The sequence below is a fragment of the Carassius auratus genome, chromosome 18 (genome assembly GCF_003368295.1).
Source record: "Carassius auratus strain Wakin chromosome 18, ASM336829v1, whole genome shotgun sequence".
NCBI lineage: Eukaryota > Metazoa > Chordata > Actinopteri > Cypriniformes > Cyprinidae > Carassius > Carassius auratus.
Genome location: NC_039260.1, coordinates 7,421,673 through 7,441,456, shown reverse-complemented (window position 1 = coordinate 7,441,456; position 19,784 = coordinate 7,421,673). Strand labels below are relative to the sequence as shown.

Sequence of the window (19,784 nt, the reverse complement as noted above, 5' to 3'; positions counted from 1 at the left end):
GTCAGCATTAGAACTGCTATGTGTGTGTGTGTATTTTGTAATTTTTCACATGTATCATTACATTATTCAAGCTACAAGTCAATTCGTGCATTTAAAGTTGTAATCCAACAAACGATGCAGCAAACCAGTGTAACTTACCTGGCCTCGGTCTTGGCTAACCCTGACGTACAGCACCGTCTCCGTCCATTATGATGTAAAACATAGGGTGAACAAACATGCCATTTTCCCAGGACACGTCCTGTTTTCTATATTGCCTAAAATATCAACACTTTGGCTTTGTTTGCACTGCGCATACCAACTGTTGTATGACAAAGTAACGTGAGAGCTCTAGAGATCAGACAGCTTCTTGTGTTTTTGAATTTTATCAATGAAAGTCTCAGAGGCCCTGTGCAGGCAGCCCTATAGGGGCCCTTAGGCTAGCCCTAAGTGGTCCCATAAAGGGCCAGTGCAGGCTTGTTTGCAGGGTCTGCTGCTAATGTCTTCATGTAAGATACCATAGGACACCTACAGGATTCTATGCCTCAGTGGGTCGGCTCGGTTTTAACAGCATGTTAGGCAGGTGATCATAATGTTTTGGTTCATTGTGTAATGTTTATTTGTTAGTAAGTTAATAACATTAGCTAAATACCATGTGTACAATGTAATTCTGAGCCATCTTTATCTGACCTCCATGTTGATCCAGAAACAACATTCCAATCAAATCATCAGATTTGAGGGATAGGTTTCCAGCATGGATTCTGCCAAGCTTAGGTTTAAACTCGCCTGCACTGCCATCTAGTGTCATTAGAATGAAATAAAATAAATAAAGTCAAGGTCGCATGGATGTTTTTTTCTTTCTCAATTGTTAGGCTACTGATTTTTATTTTCATTATGCAATTATTTTATTACAATTTTACATGTTGAAATTGTTAAATGTAGATTATAATACATAAAATATACTATTGGGTTCTTTACAGACAAATGTCTATCTTCATTTAACTTCAATACTTTTTTTCTAGAAGTTAAGGTAAAGAAGAAGAAAAAAAGCTATTTATACAAATAATGACTTGAATGCAACTTTCCTATGTAACATCAACGGATGAATGAGATGAGAGCACGCTACAGACGTAATCCTTACGCTACCCCACTGATTTATGGGAAGTGTAGTCCCAGATTCGTACATCACCCTGTTACATGATTAACGAATTCACTTTTAGATACTAGTTAAATGGCTTTCAAAACCTAAATAATCATGAATAACAAGGACGTTTCTTCGTACGTTTTTTTAAAATAGATTTTACAAAATCAGTCATCCTGATTTATACCTGATTCTGTTATAAACAACGTCTAATAATTAACTATAAGTAAGTAACTATATCTAAGTAAACTGAGTGACTGGCCCTATAACTAAACTAACTAGCTAAATGTGAATAGCAGCCCAGTAATCAACTTATCACGTGGTCACAGAAAGGAAAGCTAAGATGCTTGACATTTGCTCAGTTTCCATGAGGTTTCAGCTCACGAGATCTACGAGATCTACTGACTTTCTTACCTGAATCTGTCTAAATAAACACGAGGTCATCACGCAGTACTGCTCGCTGCACACCTCTCACACGCATATACTGTACATATCAACACAATACAGATATGCTCCACCTCCATTGACCTGAGGAGACAAGGCACCAGACTGAGCCACACAGCCAGAGCGTGCTTATTTCACTTTAAACGGAGCTGGATTCTGTTCTTACGTGTAATATTTTTCGGATAAACATCCTGTGTGAAACTATAGCAGAGGCATTGTACATTTGGTTCAACTCTTTTCCCTTCCAGCAGCCCGATTCTCAGATCACCCGGGAACGACAAAAGCGGTAAGTGGCACAGACGTGTCGAATCGTCAGAGTCAGAAATAACTGGCTTGTCTGGAAACATCTGTGATCGCACGATTTTGCTTAATAGAAACAAAGAAGTAAGCTAAGGTATTTACAGCATGTTTTATTACATAATCATGGCTTTGACTGTGGATTAAAAGGAAAAAAAAGATTTAGCCTACACTAGTTGCCCATGTCTGTTAGAGCAGGATCAGGTGCCTTTGTTTCCCACGCTGCACAGTGATGGTGCGAGTCAAAGTTTCTTTATAATGCGCAACAATAGAGCATGTGGTAAACAAATATAGGCAAAAGCTGAAAATGTACTACTGTAGTTGGGTCATGCCTTATAAAATTTGCCCTCTGTGTTTCCTATGAACATTTGTAAACAATGACAATAAATGGTTTTGAATATAGAATTATAGGCACATTATTGTTGAATTTCTGTATGAAAGATGTGTTTTGCTTAATTAATATATAAATAAACCTTGTAGATTCACGACCTTCAGCACCAGGCTTGCAGTGACTAAATTAACTGTAAAACTATTACCTGATGGCACAATCAATTTAGTAACAAGAAGGCATTATTTTCAGATAAATTGTATATATAAATGGAATATGCTTTTTAAAATCACATTTTTCAATGGAAAGGGCACCCAGTTTCATGTAATGACCAAGTTTCTGCAAGCTCCCCAGAAACAGACAGGCTAATAGTTCAAAGTTAGAAACTGAACATACATACAAACATATAAACACACATACAGTATGCACATTCTAGTGATATAATTATTTCTACAATATTGACTCAAGAATATCACTTAAGAACGCTGAATGATAAACTACAAACTGCCTATTGAGAATGTGGTAAATAATCCTCCTGACTTGTTGAAAATTGCATAACGTTTATAGGGGCTTTCAATGTCTGGGTGCTTAACGTCATAAGTATTGGTAAAAGCAGATTAACCCATTTAATCCAAGTCGTGAACAAAATTTATGTTGGAGTTCGAAGGGCCTTAAAAGAGTTGTTGGTGCGTTATACAGAGGTCTTATTGAGTAACTTTCTTTAGACGCAAAGGGTCTAAAATGGGCAATACTGTACATGGCTAGTTCTACAAGAGTTGAAATAAACATAGTGGGTGGCTTTTCTAATCCTTTCTTGCTTTTCAGAAGCTCCAGAGACATGGATTTTGGGATTGGACACATTTTTTGTGGGAATGACTCAAGCCAAACTTGCATCTGATTCTTTATCAGTCCTCTGTTAGATATATAATGCCGGATTACTCAAGATGACTGAGTTGAATTATGCTTTCATAAGTGAAAATGGGAAGGAAGTGGATACAACTTTGGACTGGAGTTACATAGACTGGCATGAAAAGAAAACGGTCAGAGTGACAGATGCACAGACCCAAACCCAGTGCCTACAAAGTGAAGACAAAGACACACAAACTGCTAGTCCTTTCTTAATGCGAATAGATTTAGGAAGAACGCCCTCCAGACTGAGGTACGGTTCCCTTACGGAGTCTGACGGCATGCCTCCACACTTATTTCAGTTTGACAGACAAGCTCCAGGCCGCATCTCCACGTCTCCCACTCTGAGGAGAATGAGGAGCATGAGAATCTCCTACCGAGATCCAAGCAAGTCAGACGGTCCTCTAGGAGAGGAGTCTCCCACTCCCACGAGTCCCCTTTCTCCATTATTCCGGCAGATATCTCCACTGGCGGTTCAGTCGGATGGAGAGAATGGGAACATTGAATCTTTAGAGATTCATGGGACAATAAGATCACACCGTTCAAAGACCCTTGACAATGGAGTCATTTGCAAAAGCAAAGAGTCTCATGATTCAAAAGAGCCAGTTTCTGATGATAATGAGAGCACAACCGATGACAATGACCAGGTATAAATGAGTTCAAGATGTCTTAATTTTTTTTTTTTTGTCATTAAAAAAAAAGTTTCAAAATTAAAAATGTATTTTCTAATATAGGTTTTGCATTACCAACCCTAAATGTATATGAACATTAATTATGATACTTCGCTGAAATTTATTAAGTAGCGCTCCGGATACTTGATTCTGAAGTCAGTAAAATTTTTACTGATATTTAAAAAAATATATATATTCCATGCTGTCCATGGCAAATGCAACTGGCACCATTCTCTGTATTATGGTATAATCTATTTTATTTTACCAGAAGGTTGAAGGTATACAAGTAAAATAATAAATAAATAAATGTACTTAAATTCAAATTAATGTATTTAAACTCAAATAATATATTTAATTTATGTCCATTCAGTAGTTTTAGGGCTTCAGATTAAGCTTATTTCATTTAGCTGCCAAGACAACATTTCTAATTTAAATTTTTTTTTTCATATAGTATTTATATTTTATATATATTTGAGATTTATTTCAACTAACAAACATGCTTTAATATTTTTAATTTCTGTTAACGATATTAACCCTTGTCCTGATCACACTTTCAATGTTAATTTGATCTGATGGCTTGATATTATAATTTTAAAACCATGAGCTGATCAAGGAAAGTAGACACATTCACTGGTGAAAAGCTCCCAAATGGCTTCCTGTTTACGGTAGTCTTCTGGGTTCTCCGCTGTTGATATCAGTCCTCTGTTATCATATGTGATAATACGATCTTTTATTCAAATGGCAAGAGTCTTTCCGCTCTTGGCAAAGAAAGCCTGTCTCATTCTTCTTCAAACTCTCCAAGTAATAGTTCACAATAAAAGCTTTTGACTGCAATTGAATCAGTTGATTCATGCACTGACAGCTTTGAGCAAAACCTCTGATGAGACTCCTTTCAGCACAGTCAGCAATCACCAAATAATGGAAGGGTGACAGGGTCAGTGAAGGATCAAAAGTATAAAAGAGAATCCCCATTCACTCCTTTCACCCATTGATCCAAGCCTTGCCACAATAGAGTGAGATATCAGTAGAAGTGAGAAATATAGGGGTAATATTTCATGATGATATCCACTGAAATTTATACTTTGCAACTGCTGACCAGAGTTTTTTCCTCAAAGTACATTACTTACATCTTGCTGTCTCTTCTTTTGATTACAGACCAATGATCCCTTCCATGAAAGGTATGTGATCTGTCTCTTTCTAATGTTTTGCATAAACCGTCCCCACATATTTGCATGTGAACCATAATTCTTCCCTCTGTGTTCTAGTCACTTGTTCTGTCTCAAACCAGCATTTCCTTGTTCACTTAAACTATTTGTCCTGTACTAGTTGCTCAACATCTCTAATTTGTAGTGTTGTTTCATTAATCCAGGAATTTGTTTGTGTGGAAACACTCTCTTTGTGGTAATGAGGCCAAAGCAGGACAGTTTTTCAGTAGAGCGCCACCATGCTGATGCAGGGGGAGCTGGGGTAGAGGGAGGTTCATTGTTCACTGTATTGCTGCTTTGTTAGTTGTGCATGAACTTTTAAGAGAGCGCTATTAGAGTCTCATCATTCAGCCTAGACAAACTCTCATTAGTGCTGCTTTTCCCCCCGTTGGGCCCACTGTGCTTGGACCATTGGTCATCTTTTCAGCGGTTGATAATTAGGCAGCTATTGTGGCCTTAATTACAGTATGGCACCATCTGATTGCAGTGCTCATCCCTGGATGGCGATTGAATGGGACAGTTATTCATTATTCCGTGGAGGTGCAAGCACAAAGCTCCCTTCTTTGTGATTGTGCCGGGGCTGGGATAGTCAGCATAGAGGGCTGCTTCATTCTAGGACTGCATTGTGGGTGTGCCTCCAGATAACAAGCCATTAGCAGTGACCTGTTTTTAATGTCGGTAAAAAGGAGATGCGCTGAGTGACTTTTACTTGTAGGGTTTTAAAACCTAATGTACTGGCATCTGTGTTTCTGTTTGCACTTGCAAAGGAGAAGTTAGAAGTGTAAATAGCGAACACATGAGGCTTTTTATTAGCCTCTGTATCTCTGAAAAAGTCCAAAAGGATGCAAATGATAAAGTAAAATGTTAATAAGGAAGTATTTGATGGGTTCACTGTGCCAGGTGCCGTGGGAATGGGTGTTCACTTTATAATGCTAAAGAATTTATATCTCATAGCAACTGTATATGACTCGAGTGTTTATTGGTATATGATCGCATATTTACTGTGATGAACCCAGAAAGACTGATAATCTATCTGCAGTTGTTATTATATTTAGTTCTTCAGTTAGTGAACTTATGTTGGCTTGACAAACTCAAGCTATGTACACCAATCTTGTTACAGACTTTGAGTCTCATCCATCCATCCATCCATCCATCTGTGATGCACCGAAATAATTATTCACCAAAAATTAAATTAAAGTTTTAATTAAGCCTAAAACCAAAAACAATTAGCCAGTTAATCAATTAAAATATATATTTTTAAATAATCAACTGAATTGTATATAAACATAATTCAGTTTTTAACTTGTTAATCATATGAATATGTTTCTACTGCAGTTTTTTGTAAATTTCTACTTAATTTCTAACTTTTAAATGGTGGCTGTAATAATTAACTGAAAGATTTATTCAAAAATACATTAAATAATGAATAAAACATGATAAATAAAAAAATGAATGAATATGATATATAGCACATATTTATTAAAATCCTCATCTCGAGAGTTATTGGTCTAGCTCCGGCAGATCCGTTAAACTGATGTTCATTTGATGTTTTCTTTACTGTTTACGTTCACTTAAAACAACCGACTGTGCTTACAAGGATACTCTTCAAGACAGCCATTGGTATTGGTATTCACCTGCTGTCTGAGAAGGCTATTTATTTGTGCACTTAGAGTGTGTGCACGTTGCACATAGAGGGCTCTATCACATGTCTTGGGCTTAAATGGCTTAAAATGACTTTAATGTTTAAACTGACAAAGCTTAAAATGTGAGAGTGAAAAACTTTCTTGAGGAAGCAGCACTGGCCTGATCATTAAGTTTTTGGGGACTAGTCAGAGGGAGTCAGATATCTCCCTAGTGGATGGCTAAAGATCTGCTAACTCATATTCATAAATCCACAGGGGGACGTCTCTGAATCAACATATACTCGCGGCCCCCTTGATAATGTCTTTACCACAGGTTGAAAGCCCCTGGTCTAGCTAAATAATGAGGTGTGCACATTAAATGGTTTTCTGAGGTAAATGTAACATGTGAAATTAAATCTTTACGATCTGTTTTATTGACATCTTTCTGCCTTTGAAACATTGCGATAAAGAGATGTGATACATTTCAGTAAGTGAGTTTTTTCAACACATCTTTTGATGTTCATTCATGTGTATTGTGTGCTATAACTAGTAGTAAAGTGGAAAATATGATCGATCCGTCACGCCACATTGAAGTGACATTTATTGTTTGAATTTTGCAATACATTTGAAGGCGTCCCATACTGTTTATGACTTTCAGATTTCTAGGCTTATTAATTTTCAGATAAAGATTTGTCAAGTCAACGTTTGTCTTGATCAACTTTAGTTTTTTAGTTGTAGCAAAAACAGAATTGTATTTATTGCATAGATGGAAGGTACGATTAACTCTTACTTCCAAGCTCTTATTGCTCTCCCATACCTGCATCTGAAGAGGAAAACCCCTGTAAAATGTTTATTGACACACATCACATAGTGGCACATCATTGCGTCTCTGTACAGCCGGATGGGCACAACGCTGAGAGTAACTCAAACAAAAACCAGACTGTCTAGTTGTCTGTGAAAACGGTCATAGCTCTGTCTACAAGCCCTTAGGATTTTATGTCAAAATGTAACAGAGGAACTGAAGCATAGCAGAACAGAACATAAAATCCCTATACGGAACTATAAACTTGTTTAATCTAATGTATTGGTCATAAACTATAATGACTAGGAACTGCACAAGAGCACAAGACCAAACTGTAGGGTTTTCTATATTGTTTGCAATCCATAAGTGAGCTCATGATTATAATCTTGACATTAACATTACATGTAAACCATTTAAATTTTAATACCATTTTAGTTTCAATTTGAGTTCATTATTCGTTTTCAGAATTATTGGAACCTTTTTACCTTTATTTGGCAAAATCTAAAAAAACTTTTGCATTTACTTTGCAGTTAACACAAATGTTTTAAACAAATAGTGTTTGTCATAATTCTACCTTTCCTGTGTATTTAACCCTGGTAAATACACAAAAGCACTAGGAAAAAAACCAAACAAACATTTGACTTGATTAACAATGACTTCACTCCTATGGCTGCAGGCAGAAAATCAGGATGCTTTCCACCCCTGCTGCTCTTTGTTCTTAACCAGTGGATATAATCAAATTTCAATCTTTCAATATATCCAACTGTTCAGGTATCAGCTGACAGGCCTGTAGATCCACTATGCAATGATGTGCATGTACAGTTGATACATGGCATGGTATTGTTTATCATCTTTGCAAACACAGTTCTAGCCACATAATACTAACAAAGCATGTTAGAAATGTGAACATGGAATTCTTTGATTTCCTGCTAAAGCAATTCTGTCTTGAATTTTCAAGTTTAGCATGGCTTGGCTCTGCATAAAGAGATTATGCATTAAGTTTATCGACCCTTCTCTGATTAATTAAGTGGAATAATTGTTTTCCGTGGTCTAAAGCGCTATGAGTAAATGTATCTGTATGAAATGTATGAGAAATCATTTGGCAGAATTGCAATTCACATGTAGATCTACTCTCTAAACTTGTCCAGTTTGTGGCGAACTTGTAGAAAGTGTCGTTATACAAATACGAAGCAAATAAATCTTAAATATGATGCTCTGTGGTTAACCAACATTATTTCAGTGAAGATCCATCATGCATAACTTTGAAAGGCTGGCTGCCTCAGGGGCCGGAATGTTCTCCGAACTCACCTGCACTTTTCCGGTTTGCTTTTTCCCAGGTTGCATGAGAGGAGGCGGAGCTCTGTGGTTGTGAGTCTTCCTGGATTAGACGTTTCCCCTGGAGATTTGTTCGTGTCCAATGGCGTAGCTGATATTTTAAATAAATCAGCCTATTCAGGTTAGTCATGCCTCAATGTCATGACTCTTTATTTAATATGATTTGCCAACATGTTCTAATGTATACCTGTAGACTTAAATAATAAATGAACAAAAGTATATAATTCAGTTTTATAGCCCATCTCCAACTAGCAATACTTAATAAAATGCATGACTTTATGCAAAGCACTTAGTTTTATTGCACTCTTTTACAGACACTAAGAAATCAAAGTGGCCTTTCTCACGGCGCAACACAGTAAGTGTAAATATTCGCATATTTTAACGTTTCAAATTCCATCATGCAGATATCTGTTTTCTGATGTTTTGATCTTGTGCCACTTCTGTGGTTGTTGTAATTTTTTTTATGCTCCCGATGATATCTAGCACATAGTGTTCACTGACCCACTTTGAGCTTAATCAGATTTGAATGCACGCACCCCTTACCCCCAATCAATTCCATTAACAGTAAACAACAACAAAATGGACACGTCTCAAACATGTCGTGCTATGCAATCTGCTCCACAGTTTGTGCTCAAACACAAACAGAGACCTGTTGAGGGCAGGGCGCTGTGATGTTGAATAAATGTGAGTGGTGTTTTCCAGCAGACAAAAGGGAAGACTTGCAGCGTAGCTGACATTGAAAAGTGTCTGGCTGGCATTCAGATCCAGGAATGGCGAGACACAGACTTTCAGACATATAAGGTAAGTGTTCAAAACTGATGCCTCAAAACTGCTGTGAGTTGAAAACTCCCTGAGGTAAGCACATTAGTATTTATGCATGGCCATGGCCACACCCGAAGTTACTTGGTTAAAAAAAATTACAAATAGGTTTAACTATACTTAAAAAAATAATAATTAGCACTTGATAATACGCATATTATCATATTTATGCATTGTAATTGAAATCAACAGATGTGAATAAATAATTTAAAGGTGCTGTATGTAAGTTTTTGACTCAACAAAAGCATAACATTTCAATAATTTGTTTGCAGATATTTAAAAAAACATGCTAAGTTAACATACTTGTTTATCTGAAAAACAATGCTACAGTCAGTTATTCTCTTTTGAAAATGTGCGTTCTGGGCCGGAATGTCTGTCGTTTAACACCCACTGCCAGTTTACCTAATTGTATCTTGGCACCCTGGGTTGCCTGTTCATGGAAAACACAGCGTATTAAATTTCATTCATCGTCAAGTGCACTCCTTCCTGTTGGTGTCATCAAACTGGCAACCTGTGTGTGCATCAAGTCTGAGGGGGAGGGGCCGGGTGAAACAAAACCCTCTCAATATTTAGAATTTGGACTGCAATACCTAGTTCAACCACTCGGTGTCAATCCTACATACAGCACCTTTGAAGTGTATTTAATGGTCTGAAATCAAAGAGAAATCTACGTTTTGGCCTGTAACGTCTTGCCTAAAGGAGTCCGTTTTCTATCATTTTTCAGGATATGTCTTTAGAGGACTTTTTGAGAGGTCACACTGAACTGGGAGCAGCGGAAAATCCAGAAGACTACCGTAAACAGGAAGCCATTTGGGAGCTTTTCACCAGTGAATGTGTCTACTTCCTTGATCAGCTCATGGTTTTAAAAGAGGTGTGAACACCGTGCCATCAGAATTACGGAATGACATGTCGCATGTTTGTCGCATATTTACTGTAGCTGAAATTTACTAGCGAACCATTAGCTAGCACAAATGTTCTGGGGCCAAAAGACTATTGAATCACTTTTGTAGAAATAGAACTTACATGTGTTTGCTTTTGTTCTGCATGTAGGTGTTTTTGACCACACTAACAGACCTTCAGATGACAGAGTGTCTGCATGACATTGACTCCTGGAGGCTCTTTGCAAATCTCAATGAGCTCTGTCTGGTAAGACTTCAAGGAATTAAGTTGAAATGTGTGGCCCTGGAGCACAAAACCAGTCATAATAGCATGGGTATATTTGTAGCAATAGCCAGCAATACATTGTATGGTTCAAAATGATCACATTTTCTTTTATGCCAAAAATCACTAGGATATTTAATAAAGATGATGTTCCATGATGATATTTTCTATATTTCCTACCGTAAATGTATCAGTTAAATTGTTGCTTAGTTGTATACTTCTCTAAGAACTTAATTTTGACAAAGCGACTTTCAAATAGTTGCAGATTCCAGATTTTAAAATAGTTGTATCTCGGTCAAATATTGTCCAATCCTAACAAACCATACATCAATGGAAAGCTTGTTTATTCAGATTATTCAGATGATGTATGAATCTCAATTTTGAAAATAAATGGACCTTTATGACTGGTTTTGTTCACATATGTGACACGAAAAAACCTACTTGTTTAAACTTTGTTGGATGCAGTTTTTTTGTCTTTGTTCCAGTTTATAAAATTAAGTCTTATGTTGTCTCAATTTGTTTCTTACTGTATTGCAGGTTAGCTTTGGCTTGCTTACTAGCTTCTTGCGTGTCATTAAGGAGATGTGGACAAATCCAGACAGCTACAGTACTCAATCTTTTCTTGAACTCCTAAAAAAGGTAAGATACCATAGTTAGACATTTATATATATATATATATATATATATATATATATGTGTGTGTGTGTGTGTGTGTGTGTGTGTGTGTGTGTGTGTTAGATTTTTAAAATGTTTTTAACGAAAAATACAGTAAAAAGCATTTTCTGCATCCATTACTCCAATCTTCAATGTCACATGATTCTTCAGAAATCATTCTGATATGCCGATCCAGTGTTATTATATTATTATCAATTTTCAAACAAACAAAAACATGCTTATAGAAATAGAAAGTCATGGTCAGTGACCTTTAAACATAATGTATAACTTCCCAAATGTAAACTATTAGATTAGGCAGTGAGCAAATGATTGTTCTAGAAAAAAAACTGAACACCATTAAGCATTTGTTCCTTATTTGCTGAAAGATAACAATGTTTTATCGCTATTGTTCTCTTCTGATTACTCTTGCATTTTGACTGTTTGCTTTGCAGGCGTTTGGTGACAGCATTTGCCATTGTCTACAGAAATACTGCCTGAATTACAGTACGGCCATCCTTTATCTGGACAGCCTGAAGCTCAGGGAGGACTTTGGCTGTTTCTTGAAGGTAACCGTGGCAAGCGTGATTTGACACGGTAAATCAGGGCTTGGTCTCAATACTGACAAGATCTAGGGAACAGGGCAAACATTACCACGTGAGGTTCAGGCCACTGTTGGGTGGTTGTCAGGAACAGGTGACAGGCTCGTGGGTGAAAGTGTGTTTACTCTGCTACTTTCCCTTTCTTACATTTCTTACATTACATTCTTAAGCTGTCTCCACATCAATTTTGCCCTGTCACTTCTAGCTTTTGCACCCAGTTGCACCCAAGGGATTTTGTTTGTCAGCTGATTTTAATTTAAGCCTCATTAGACTCTTAACATTCCAAATCTTCACTCTTTGTGTCATGCAGTGGTGTGAACGAAACGAACAGTGCCGCAGGCTCCAGTTGAAGGATCTGCTGGTGGTTCCTCTGCAGAGGTTTACACGGTACCATCTGCTGTTGAAGAACATAGGGAAAAAGAGTTGCTCGGAGGACGAGGAGAACACCATACAGACCATCGTGGATCACATTGACAGAGCCATCTGTAAGTTGGTGGCATTTTTGTGACAGATGAAGGTACAGGTGCACTGACATAATTCTAGCCCTTACCGATAAGCAGATAATTAATTTCCTGTTATTGTAGCTGATAACTTTGGAAGGTTGTGTCCGCCACAGGATAAAATTTCTATAAAAAAAAAAAAAAAAAAACTCTCAAATCTTAGAATTGCAGGATATAAACCTGCAATTCTGAAAAAAAGTCTGAATTGTGAGAATTTCTTTTTATTCCGTGGTGGGGGAAAAAATGCAATATGTTAGCTCATATATATATATATATATATAATATAACTCAACAGTGTTATTAAATGATTAACACTTTTAAAGACCAACTTTCAATGAGCATTTTTTTTTTTTTTTACAATAGTAGGTAAAATTGGTTTTCATTCTCTACAGTAATTGTGATGGATAATCTTGGTTTCTCAGATGAGGACACTTTGATCTGGTTTGGGTAAAACACTCAAGTCAAAGCAGGTGACATGTGACTTTTCCTGTTCTCTGACTGCCATCATAGGAAAGCTGTTTTTGAGGCGTGTAGTGACAGCCACTGTGCGATATGACACGCAGTGACTCTGTCAAAGACAAAACAGTTGAAAGTACGCCATGTTTTTGTAAGCTATGAAAATGCGACTTTTGAATTTACATGTCCAAGCCCAGTAATCTTTTTATGAAGCATTACACAACTTGTCATAAATCCATTATGTGTTTATCAAGTGCCCCGTGGAAGTGAGATGTATATGCAACATATACCATGTTGAAATTTTTGTTTACAATATTTTTATATACATTAATTAACATGTGTTGTTTATAAGATCCTATAAAATATATTTATTAAATGCTTTTTTTTTTTTATCAAAGTTTTATTAAAATGTAGAATTTACTATGAAAAAATAGTAATCGAAAAAGCCCCATGATGGCAATTACTGTGTATGTTATGAAAGAATATTTATTTATTTATTTATTTATTTATTTATTTATTTATTTATTTATTTATTTATTTATTTATTTATTTATTATTATTATTATTATTATTATTTTTTTTTATTATTATTATTGTTTAATTTTAACAAGAATGTGAAAGAAAACACTCCATGATGGTAATGACTGTGTATGTTGTGGTAGTGATACAAGATTATTCTCATAGATTTTGGCAAAATATTTTTATATTATTTTACAAGCCAAGCTAGCTGGCATTAATTAAACTTTTAACCAAAAATACACTGAAGTTGGTTGTTATAAATTCAATAATATTCTCTGCAGTGCTTGAGGTGATGGTAATAATCACACTTGTTATCCTGTCTTGACTTGTTGACCTGCTCCGGGGCTGATTTATGGCTAGACAGGCTTGAAATGATTATTATGGTTAATCTTCTATACAAAAGCAATTATTTTTTTAAATTCAAAACATTCCAGGATGGCAGCTGCTCATTTCAGCCAACTTTGTGACACCGTTCCCATACCCAATATAAGGGTGTGTGTGCACATCTCTCCTTGGTGACTTTCATGCAATTAAAAAATGAAGAGTTGTCAGATGGGTGTGGGGTTCAAACAACACAATTGTGTCATTGTTGATGAAAGATCCTGTACTTGGAACGCAGTAGGAAGAATCTACAATTAAATTCAGTTGATTGTCTCCAACTGAACAGCCAAAAACAGGATCTGTTTTACAGAAGCAGTAATGTTTGTTTTGGGCAGGTGTGGATGAACATGCTAACCTTTCGTAGCCAACCGCCTTTGTGTAGGCTGATGATACAATAGAGTTCCCACCCAAATCTCTCTCTCTTTCTCTCTGTGTCTCTGTGTCTCTGTACAGATGATCTTGAAGGAAAAGTGAAGTGGTTGGACAACTATCAGAAGGTGAAGCAGCTGAAGGAAGCTCTGGTGTGGCTTCCTGTTTGGGCGCGAGACAAGAGGGCACATGTTCCTGAGGTTTATGTCAAAATCTGTATCTTTAAGCATGCTATATGTTCATTTTAGTTCAATTTGAACTGCATTTCTAGAGATTCCAAAGCTGTGTGTGTTTGATTCTTTACAGAATCTGAAGCACTTGCTAAAAGCTGTAACCCTTGAGAACCTGGTGTCTAATCGAAGTCTTCTGCACGATGGGAAGCTTGTTCTCATAGGTCAGAGAAATAAGTCCGTTTTTCTCATTGGTCCATTTATGCTTTTAAGACCATAGTGTTTTGTATGCTTACATTATTTTCTTTTGCACACAGAAAATGCAAAGATGCATGAGGTCTACCTGTTTTTATTTGATGAATTTCTTCTAATCACGAAGATCAAGCGAAGCAAAAAGGTGCGGTAATTGATCAGTATAAGTAAATTCGTTTATTCTTAACGCTATTCCAGCATCTATGGTTGTATTCATGGCAAGAACTAGTTAATCTGTACTCAAATCAATCTATATACAAGTCTATTATACACACACAAATCTTTAATTCACCTAACCTGCACGTCTTTACGCTGTGGGAGGAAAGCAGAGTACCCAGCGTAAACCACACAGATCAGTATGAAGTGTGTTTCTAAAGATTGAAGGAAAGGGATGATTGTTTGGTGTTATTACTGTGAAAGGCTTAGCAGCCCTGTCTCTGTTGACAGAAATCAAAGCATGGGCGATGCATCAGAGCGTGTGACGGTGATGTGAAAATAGATTTGTTGATTTTGTCTGGGAGTGCTTATTGATTCAAGGCATTACTCCCTTTTACACGCTAAGGTTAAATAGAGATCAGTGGACTGTGTCAGATGATAATACTGTACTGACTACTGTAAATGGAGATTAAAAGTTAAATATTTTTATATATTTGATCTTATATGAGATGCTATTAAATTCACAATTGAAGATAATTTTGCTAGATAATGATGATCAAATGCTTAAGTCAACATGAAATAAAAAGGCCCCATATTTACACTGCTGTTGTAAAGTTTGGGTCACCTACGTTTTTTTTTTTTTTTTTTTTTTTTTAAAGAAAGTGGTACTTTTATCAAATCATGCAGTTCTTTTGAACTTTCTATTCATCAAAGTGTCCTAAAAAAAAGGTCTCCACAAAAACTTTAAGCAGCAAAACTGTTTTCAACATTGATTCTAAGAAAAGCTTGAGCACCAAATCAGCAAATTAGGATGATTTCTGAAAGACACTGAAGAGTAATGGCTGCTGAAAATTCAGTCCAATCTCATCCTATATTTATTATATGCTGAAACCCTTTCTTTCACTTGGAAATACAGCTCAATACAGAAGTAAAATTGGTTTCCTGTGCTGTTTAATGCTTACTTCAGTACAAGACACAACTTCATAGTCTTGTGTTTATGTATTGTAGAGGTCTGGCGTGGTGGAGTTGAACCCCCTGCGTTCAGTTGTGGGCCAAGAGCTTGATCTGTTATTACAGGAGGGCTGTAGCTTCATTGTCCTGGACCAGCCCATCTCTCTGGACCGCCTGCAGTTAAAGAACATAGACCAGCTCAACGCCACAGGTGCCGGCAGCACGCACAAACATACCATGACGCACTCTTTGGATTAAGCTCATGTTGCAGTTGTTACGTAATTATTTCGTAATCTAGAAATTTCCATCGAGGATGGACCAGCCCATGTGTGATCAGCACTGATAATAGTGTAGATACAAACACTGAAGTTCACTCTGATGGACTGATAGTTTATCTCTGAATGTTTCAGCATCTGGTCTGCCCAATTCCTTCATAATAATGCACCAGAATCGTTACCAGCAGTGCATCGGAGTCTTCATTCTGCAAGCCCAGACTGAATCTGTGAAGGTGAATATTTTGGCTTTGATTTCCACCCAACACCCATAATTCACAAACTTAACCAGTGCTGGCATGTCAAACATCATTAGATTATTCAGTATCAGTGTCTATTTGGCATGACATTAGTATGTTAATGGCAGGTGCTTTCTCTTTCTATTCTTTCTGGAAAAAGTTATGGTTTACTCAAAAATATTTCAACATTAATAACAATAAGACATTTTTCTTAAGCACCAAATCAGCATATTTGAACGATTTCCAAAGGAACATGTGAATCTGAGGACTGGAGTATTGATGATAAAAATTCAGCTTTGCCATCACAGGCAAAATATATAAAAACAGAAAACAGTTATTTTAATTTGTAATTATATTTCTGTATTTTTACTTCAATAACTAGTCTTGTTAAGCATTAGAGACTATTTGAATGGAAGTGTACTTGAATGGAGGGAAAAAAAGGTTTGTCAAGGTTACATATACAAATTGGCAATGTAATCTAACAGTGGTATTATTAACGTAGCTTTTAGCTCAAATCACAAAAATGTATGTTGTGTATGTTTCAGAAAGCGTGGGTGACGGAGATCGAGGATGCCAGCAGTTCTCTGCTGAAGCAGGACTGTCAGCAGCCGCGGGTCAAGAACTCTTTTCTGGAGTCTTCACAGATCTAATTTATACAGAGACTTTGCAGAAATCTTCCCCAAGCGTGCCAGTGAACCACAGTAGTGGTCCAAAAGTGAAAATTCCATCATCATTTACTCCCCTCATGTTATTCCGATCATGACAGGCTTTTTTTTACGAGAGAATGTCTGTTCTTTTTTTCATACAGTAAAGCAGGACTGAAGCTGTCAAGCTCTTAAAAGGACAGAAATCACCATGAAAGTATTCATGTTTTCTGTATGACTCAAATTGACTGCAAAACATCTTTTTATTTCCTAAAAAGAAAACAATAAGGGGTTGAAACTTTTTTTGTTGTTGTTGTTGCTAAAAATTAAAATACATCACCACTGTGTAAAAGTAGTAACACAGAACAGTTGAAAGTTCCACAAAAGGAACAGCTTTTCAATTTTTGGAATGTTGCACATTCCTATAACACAAATAAATAATGATGAATCTGTGTCACAGAGAGTGACATTATGTGTTGTGGGGAAAGTTAAATGCTTAGATACAGTAAAGAATGGACTGTTTGTGTTGTAATACTTTGTGCAATAGGCAAAATGCTAATTTGTATAAATTAAGATCTTCTTTAAAATAATGTTATGCATCACATAACATTGTTTTGTGAATAATTCACTTGTTTGACCATGAAAAATAAAATATAAAGTTTTTATACATAATGAAGAAAGTATTTCATTTAGAAGTATAAACAGGACATCAGTAAAACTATAAAAAAATATTTGGTAATTTGAAATGAAGCTTAAATGAAATATAATTGATAGATAATGTTTATATATATATATATATATATATATATATATATATATATATATATAAACTGAATAACACTGCGGGACACTGAAAGAAAATAGAAACGGCTAGTTTTTTATTTATTTTTAAACATGATGAACAATTAGAAAACATAATACCGTTCTCAACAAAAAAATCTTGGGTGGTGAAGAAGTTCATCTGTCCCTCATTTGAATCGGGACATTCAGGCAAACAAAACCAGTTAACCTGAAATCACCTTCAGTATGTGATATTTTACACTTTTTATTTTTTAACCTCATTTAGTATATTCTGATAGATTTTTTCATCACAAATCACAATCACAAATATGTAGGAACCTGCTAAACAAAAGAACATGTATCTGATGGGTTTTGCCTGTTAAGATGTGTCTTGCATTCGAAAATGTACAAATGTGACAGAAACAAACCTTGACATAAGGCGAAACAAACACATTACCACAACATGCATGTGAACACCCTGCTGTTCAGCACATCACAGAATATGAATCAATCTATAATAATAATGCATGATAACCAAATAACAGATACTGTTGTTAGTGAGTAGTGCTGCTCCAAAAACCTGCAAGTGATGCACTTTGCATATGCGGTCAAAAGTTTTGCTTTATTTGCAAGCTGCACAACCTGTTTTTCTTCAAACACTTTGCTAATAATTACAGCATTGTTAATGGTTAGAGAAAACAGGAAGTGATGTCAGATGGAGGGTTTTGACCAGTTTATGGCACTAAGTAGCTTCTATCACACTGTTGTTGACTGCAGCACACATTTCATCCAAAATCAAGTTAAAGGGCTGTTATTCATATACTATACAATTTTCTGAAATCATGTCGCATGACTGAGCTGGTGATGAGCGCAAAACATCCTGAGACACTTTTGATTCATCCTGGGATACATATGAATCACTATGCATTACGTTCCTGAATCCATCTAGTGACACAATCAGGAAGTAATCAATACCTCAGAATCACACTGACAGCAAACAGTGCCATCGATGCTGCAAGCTGTATACAATCTATTAAGCGGAGTGAAAACATCATGGCTATTGCATAAACCACATACAGTGAAGCATACTTTACAGCAGTTAGTTGCAGTGCACTCGCTCACATTTAGTTCTATATCAAGCGCTTACAATGATGCTAGCTTCTAATAAAGGAATAGCTCACCAAAGAAATTTAATTCTGTCATTTACTCACCCTCATGTGATTTCAAACCTCCATGAAGGGGAGATATTTAAAAAATATATATATATTTTTTTGTCTATACAATGGAAGTCAATGGGGTCCAAAACAATTTCTTTTGGACCCCACTGACATTCACCGTTTGGACAAAAATAAAATGGGAGTCAATGGGAACTGAAACGGTTTGGTCTTCAACATTTTTTAAAATATCTTCCTTTTGTAATCCACAAAACACACAAAGAAAACGAGACATATGAAAAATTTTGTTGGTAAATACAGAGTTTGGGTTACATTTGAATTTAACCGTTTTGACATGTTTGTTTGTGTGTTTATCAACATTCTTCAAAATCTATTTTGTGTTCTGTTAAATAAAAAAAATAAACAAGGAAAACAAGATAAGATATTTTGAAGTATGTTGGTAACTAAAACAGTAACAAGACATAAGATGTTCTGATATGTCGGTAAATAAAGAGCTTTCGGTTCCCTTTGATTTCCCACTGACTTTCATTGTATGGACCAAAATACTGTTTGGTTCCCAACATTCTTCAAAATATCTTCTTTTAGAATCTACAAAACAGAATGTTGGTTACTAAACACACAAACAGGACAATAAAATGCTTTGAAGAATGCTGGTAAATAGTTTTGGTTCCCATTGACTTCCACTGTATGGACAACTTTCTTTGTAATATCTTCTTTTGTGTTCTGCTTAACAAATAAAAAGAAGATGACAAATCATATAAAAATAAAAAAAAAGTTGGTAAAAATGTTGGACTATTTTTTAGGTGAACTACCCATTTTAGCCTTAAAGTGATGGCTTGTGCCGTTGCATTTGCTCAATTGCGTAAATGCCATGAATGAGAGAATCCGCTCAAGTTGAAGAGAAACATAGCAGCTGATATTTTAAACACAATCAGCGGTCTGTCATTCATTTTAAATATA

The 19,784-nt window shown here is 36.0% G+C and overlaps 1 protein-coding gene across 2 annotated transcripts; it reads left to right on the top strand.

The window, feature by feature from the left end:
- Nucleotides 1-1,534: 1,534 nt before the first annotated feature.
- On the top strand, nt 1,535-17,537 carry plekhg7 (pleckstrin homology domain containing, family G (with RhoGef domain) member 7). 2 transcript variants are annotated; one of them, XM_026287345.1, is made up of 17 exons: nt 1,535-1,847; nt 3,012-3,739; nt 4,919-4,941; nt 8,730-8,848; nt 9,042-9,082; nt 9,433-9,528; nt 10,271-10,417; nt 10,597-10,692; nt 11,245-11,346; nt 11,814-11,927; nt 12,271-12,445; nt 14,270-14,385; nt 14,492-14,579; nt 14,673-14,752; nt 15,772-15,925; nt 16,125-16,222; nt 16,771-17,537. In XM_026287345.1, exons 2-17 carry the CDS (start codon nt 3,131-3,133, stop codon nt 16,873-16,875), a joined length of 2,163 nt encoding a protein of 720 aa, XP_026143130.1. In that variant the 5' UTR covers nt 1,535-1,847; nt 3,012-3,130; the 3' UTR covers nt 16,876-17,537. The 2 variants fall into 2 exon arrangements, with proteins under 2 accessions (XP_026143130.1, XP_026143129.1); XM_026287344.1 differs by having other exon boundaries at nt 1,537-1,847; nt 9,430-9,528.
- The last annotated feature ends 2,247 nt before the right edge of the window (nt 17,538-19,784 follow it).

Excerpts from the sequence above, each read along its gene's own strand:
- plekhg7 (XM_026287344.1), top strand. The coding sequence starts at position 3,131 with ATGACTGAGTTGAATTATGCTTTCATAAGTGAAAATGGGAAGGAAGTG. Across the intron at positions 9,529-10,270 it reads CAGACTTTCAGACATATAAG|GATATGTCTTTAGAGGACTT; the intron begins GTAAGTGTTCAA and ends ATCATTTTTCAG. Across the intron at positions 15,926-16,124 it reads AGACCAGCTCAACGCCACAG|CATCTGGTCTGCCCAATTCC; the intron begins GTGCCGGCAGCA and ends TGAATGTTTCAG.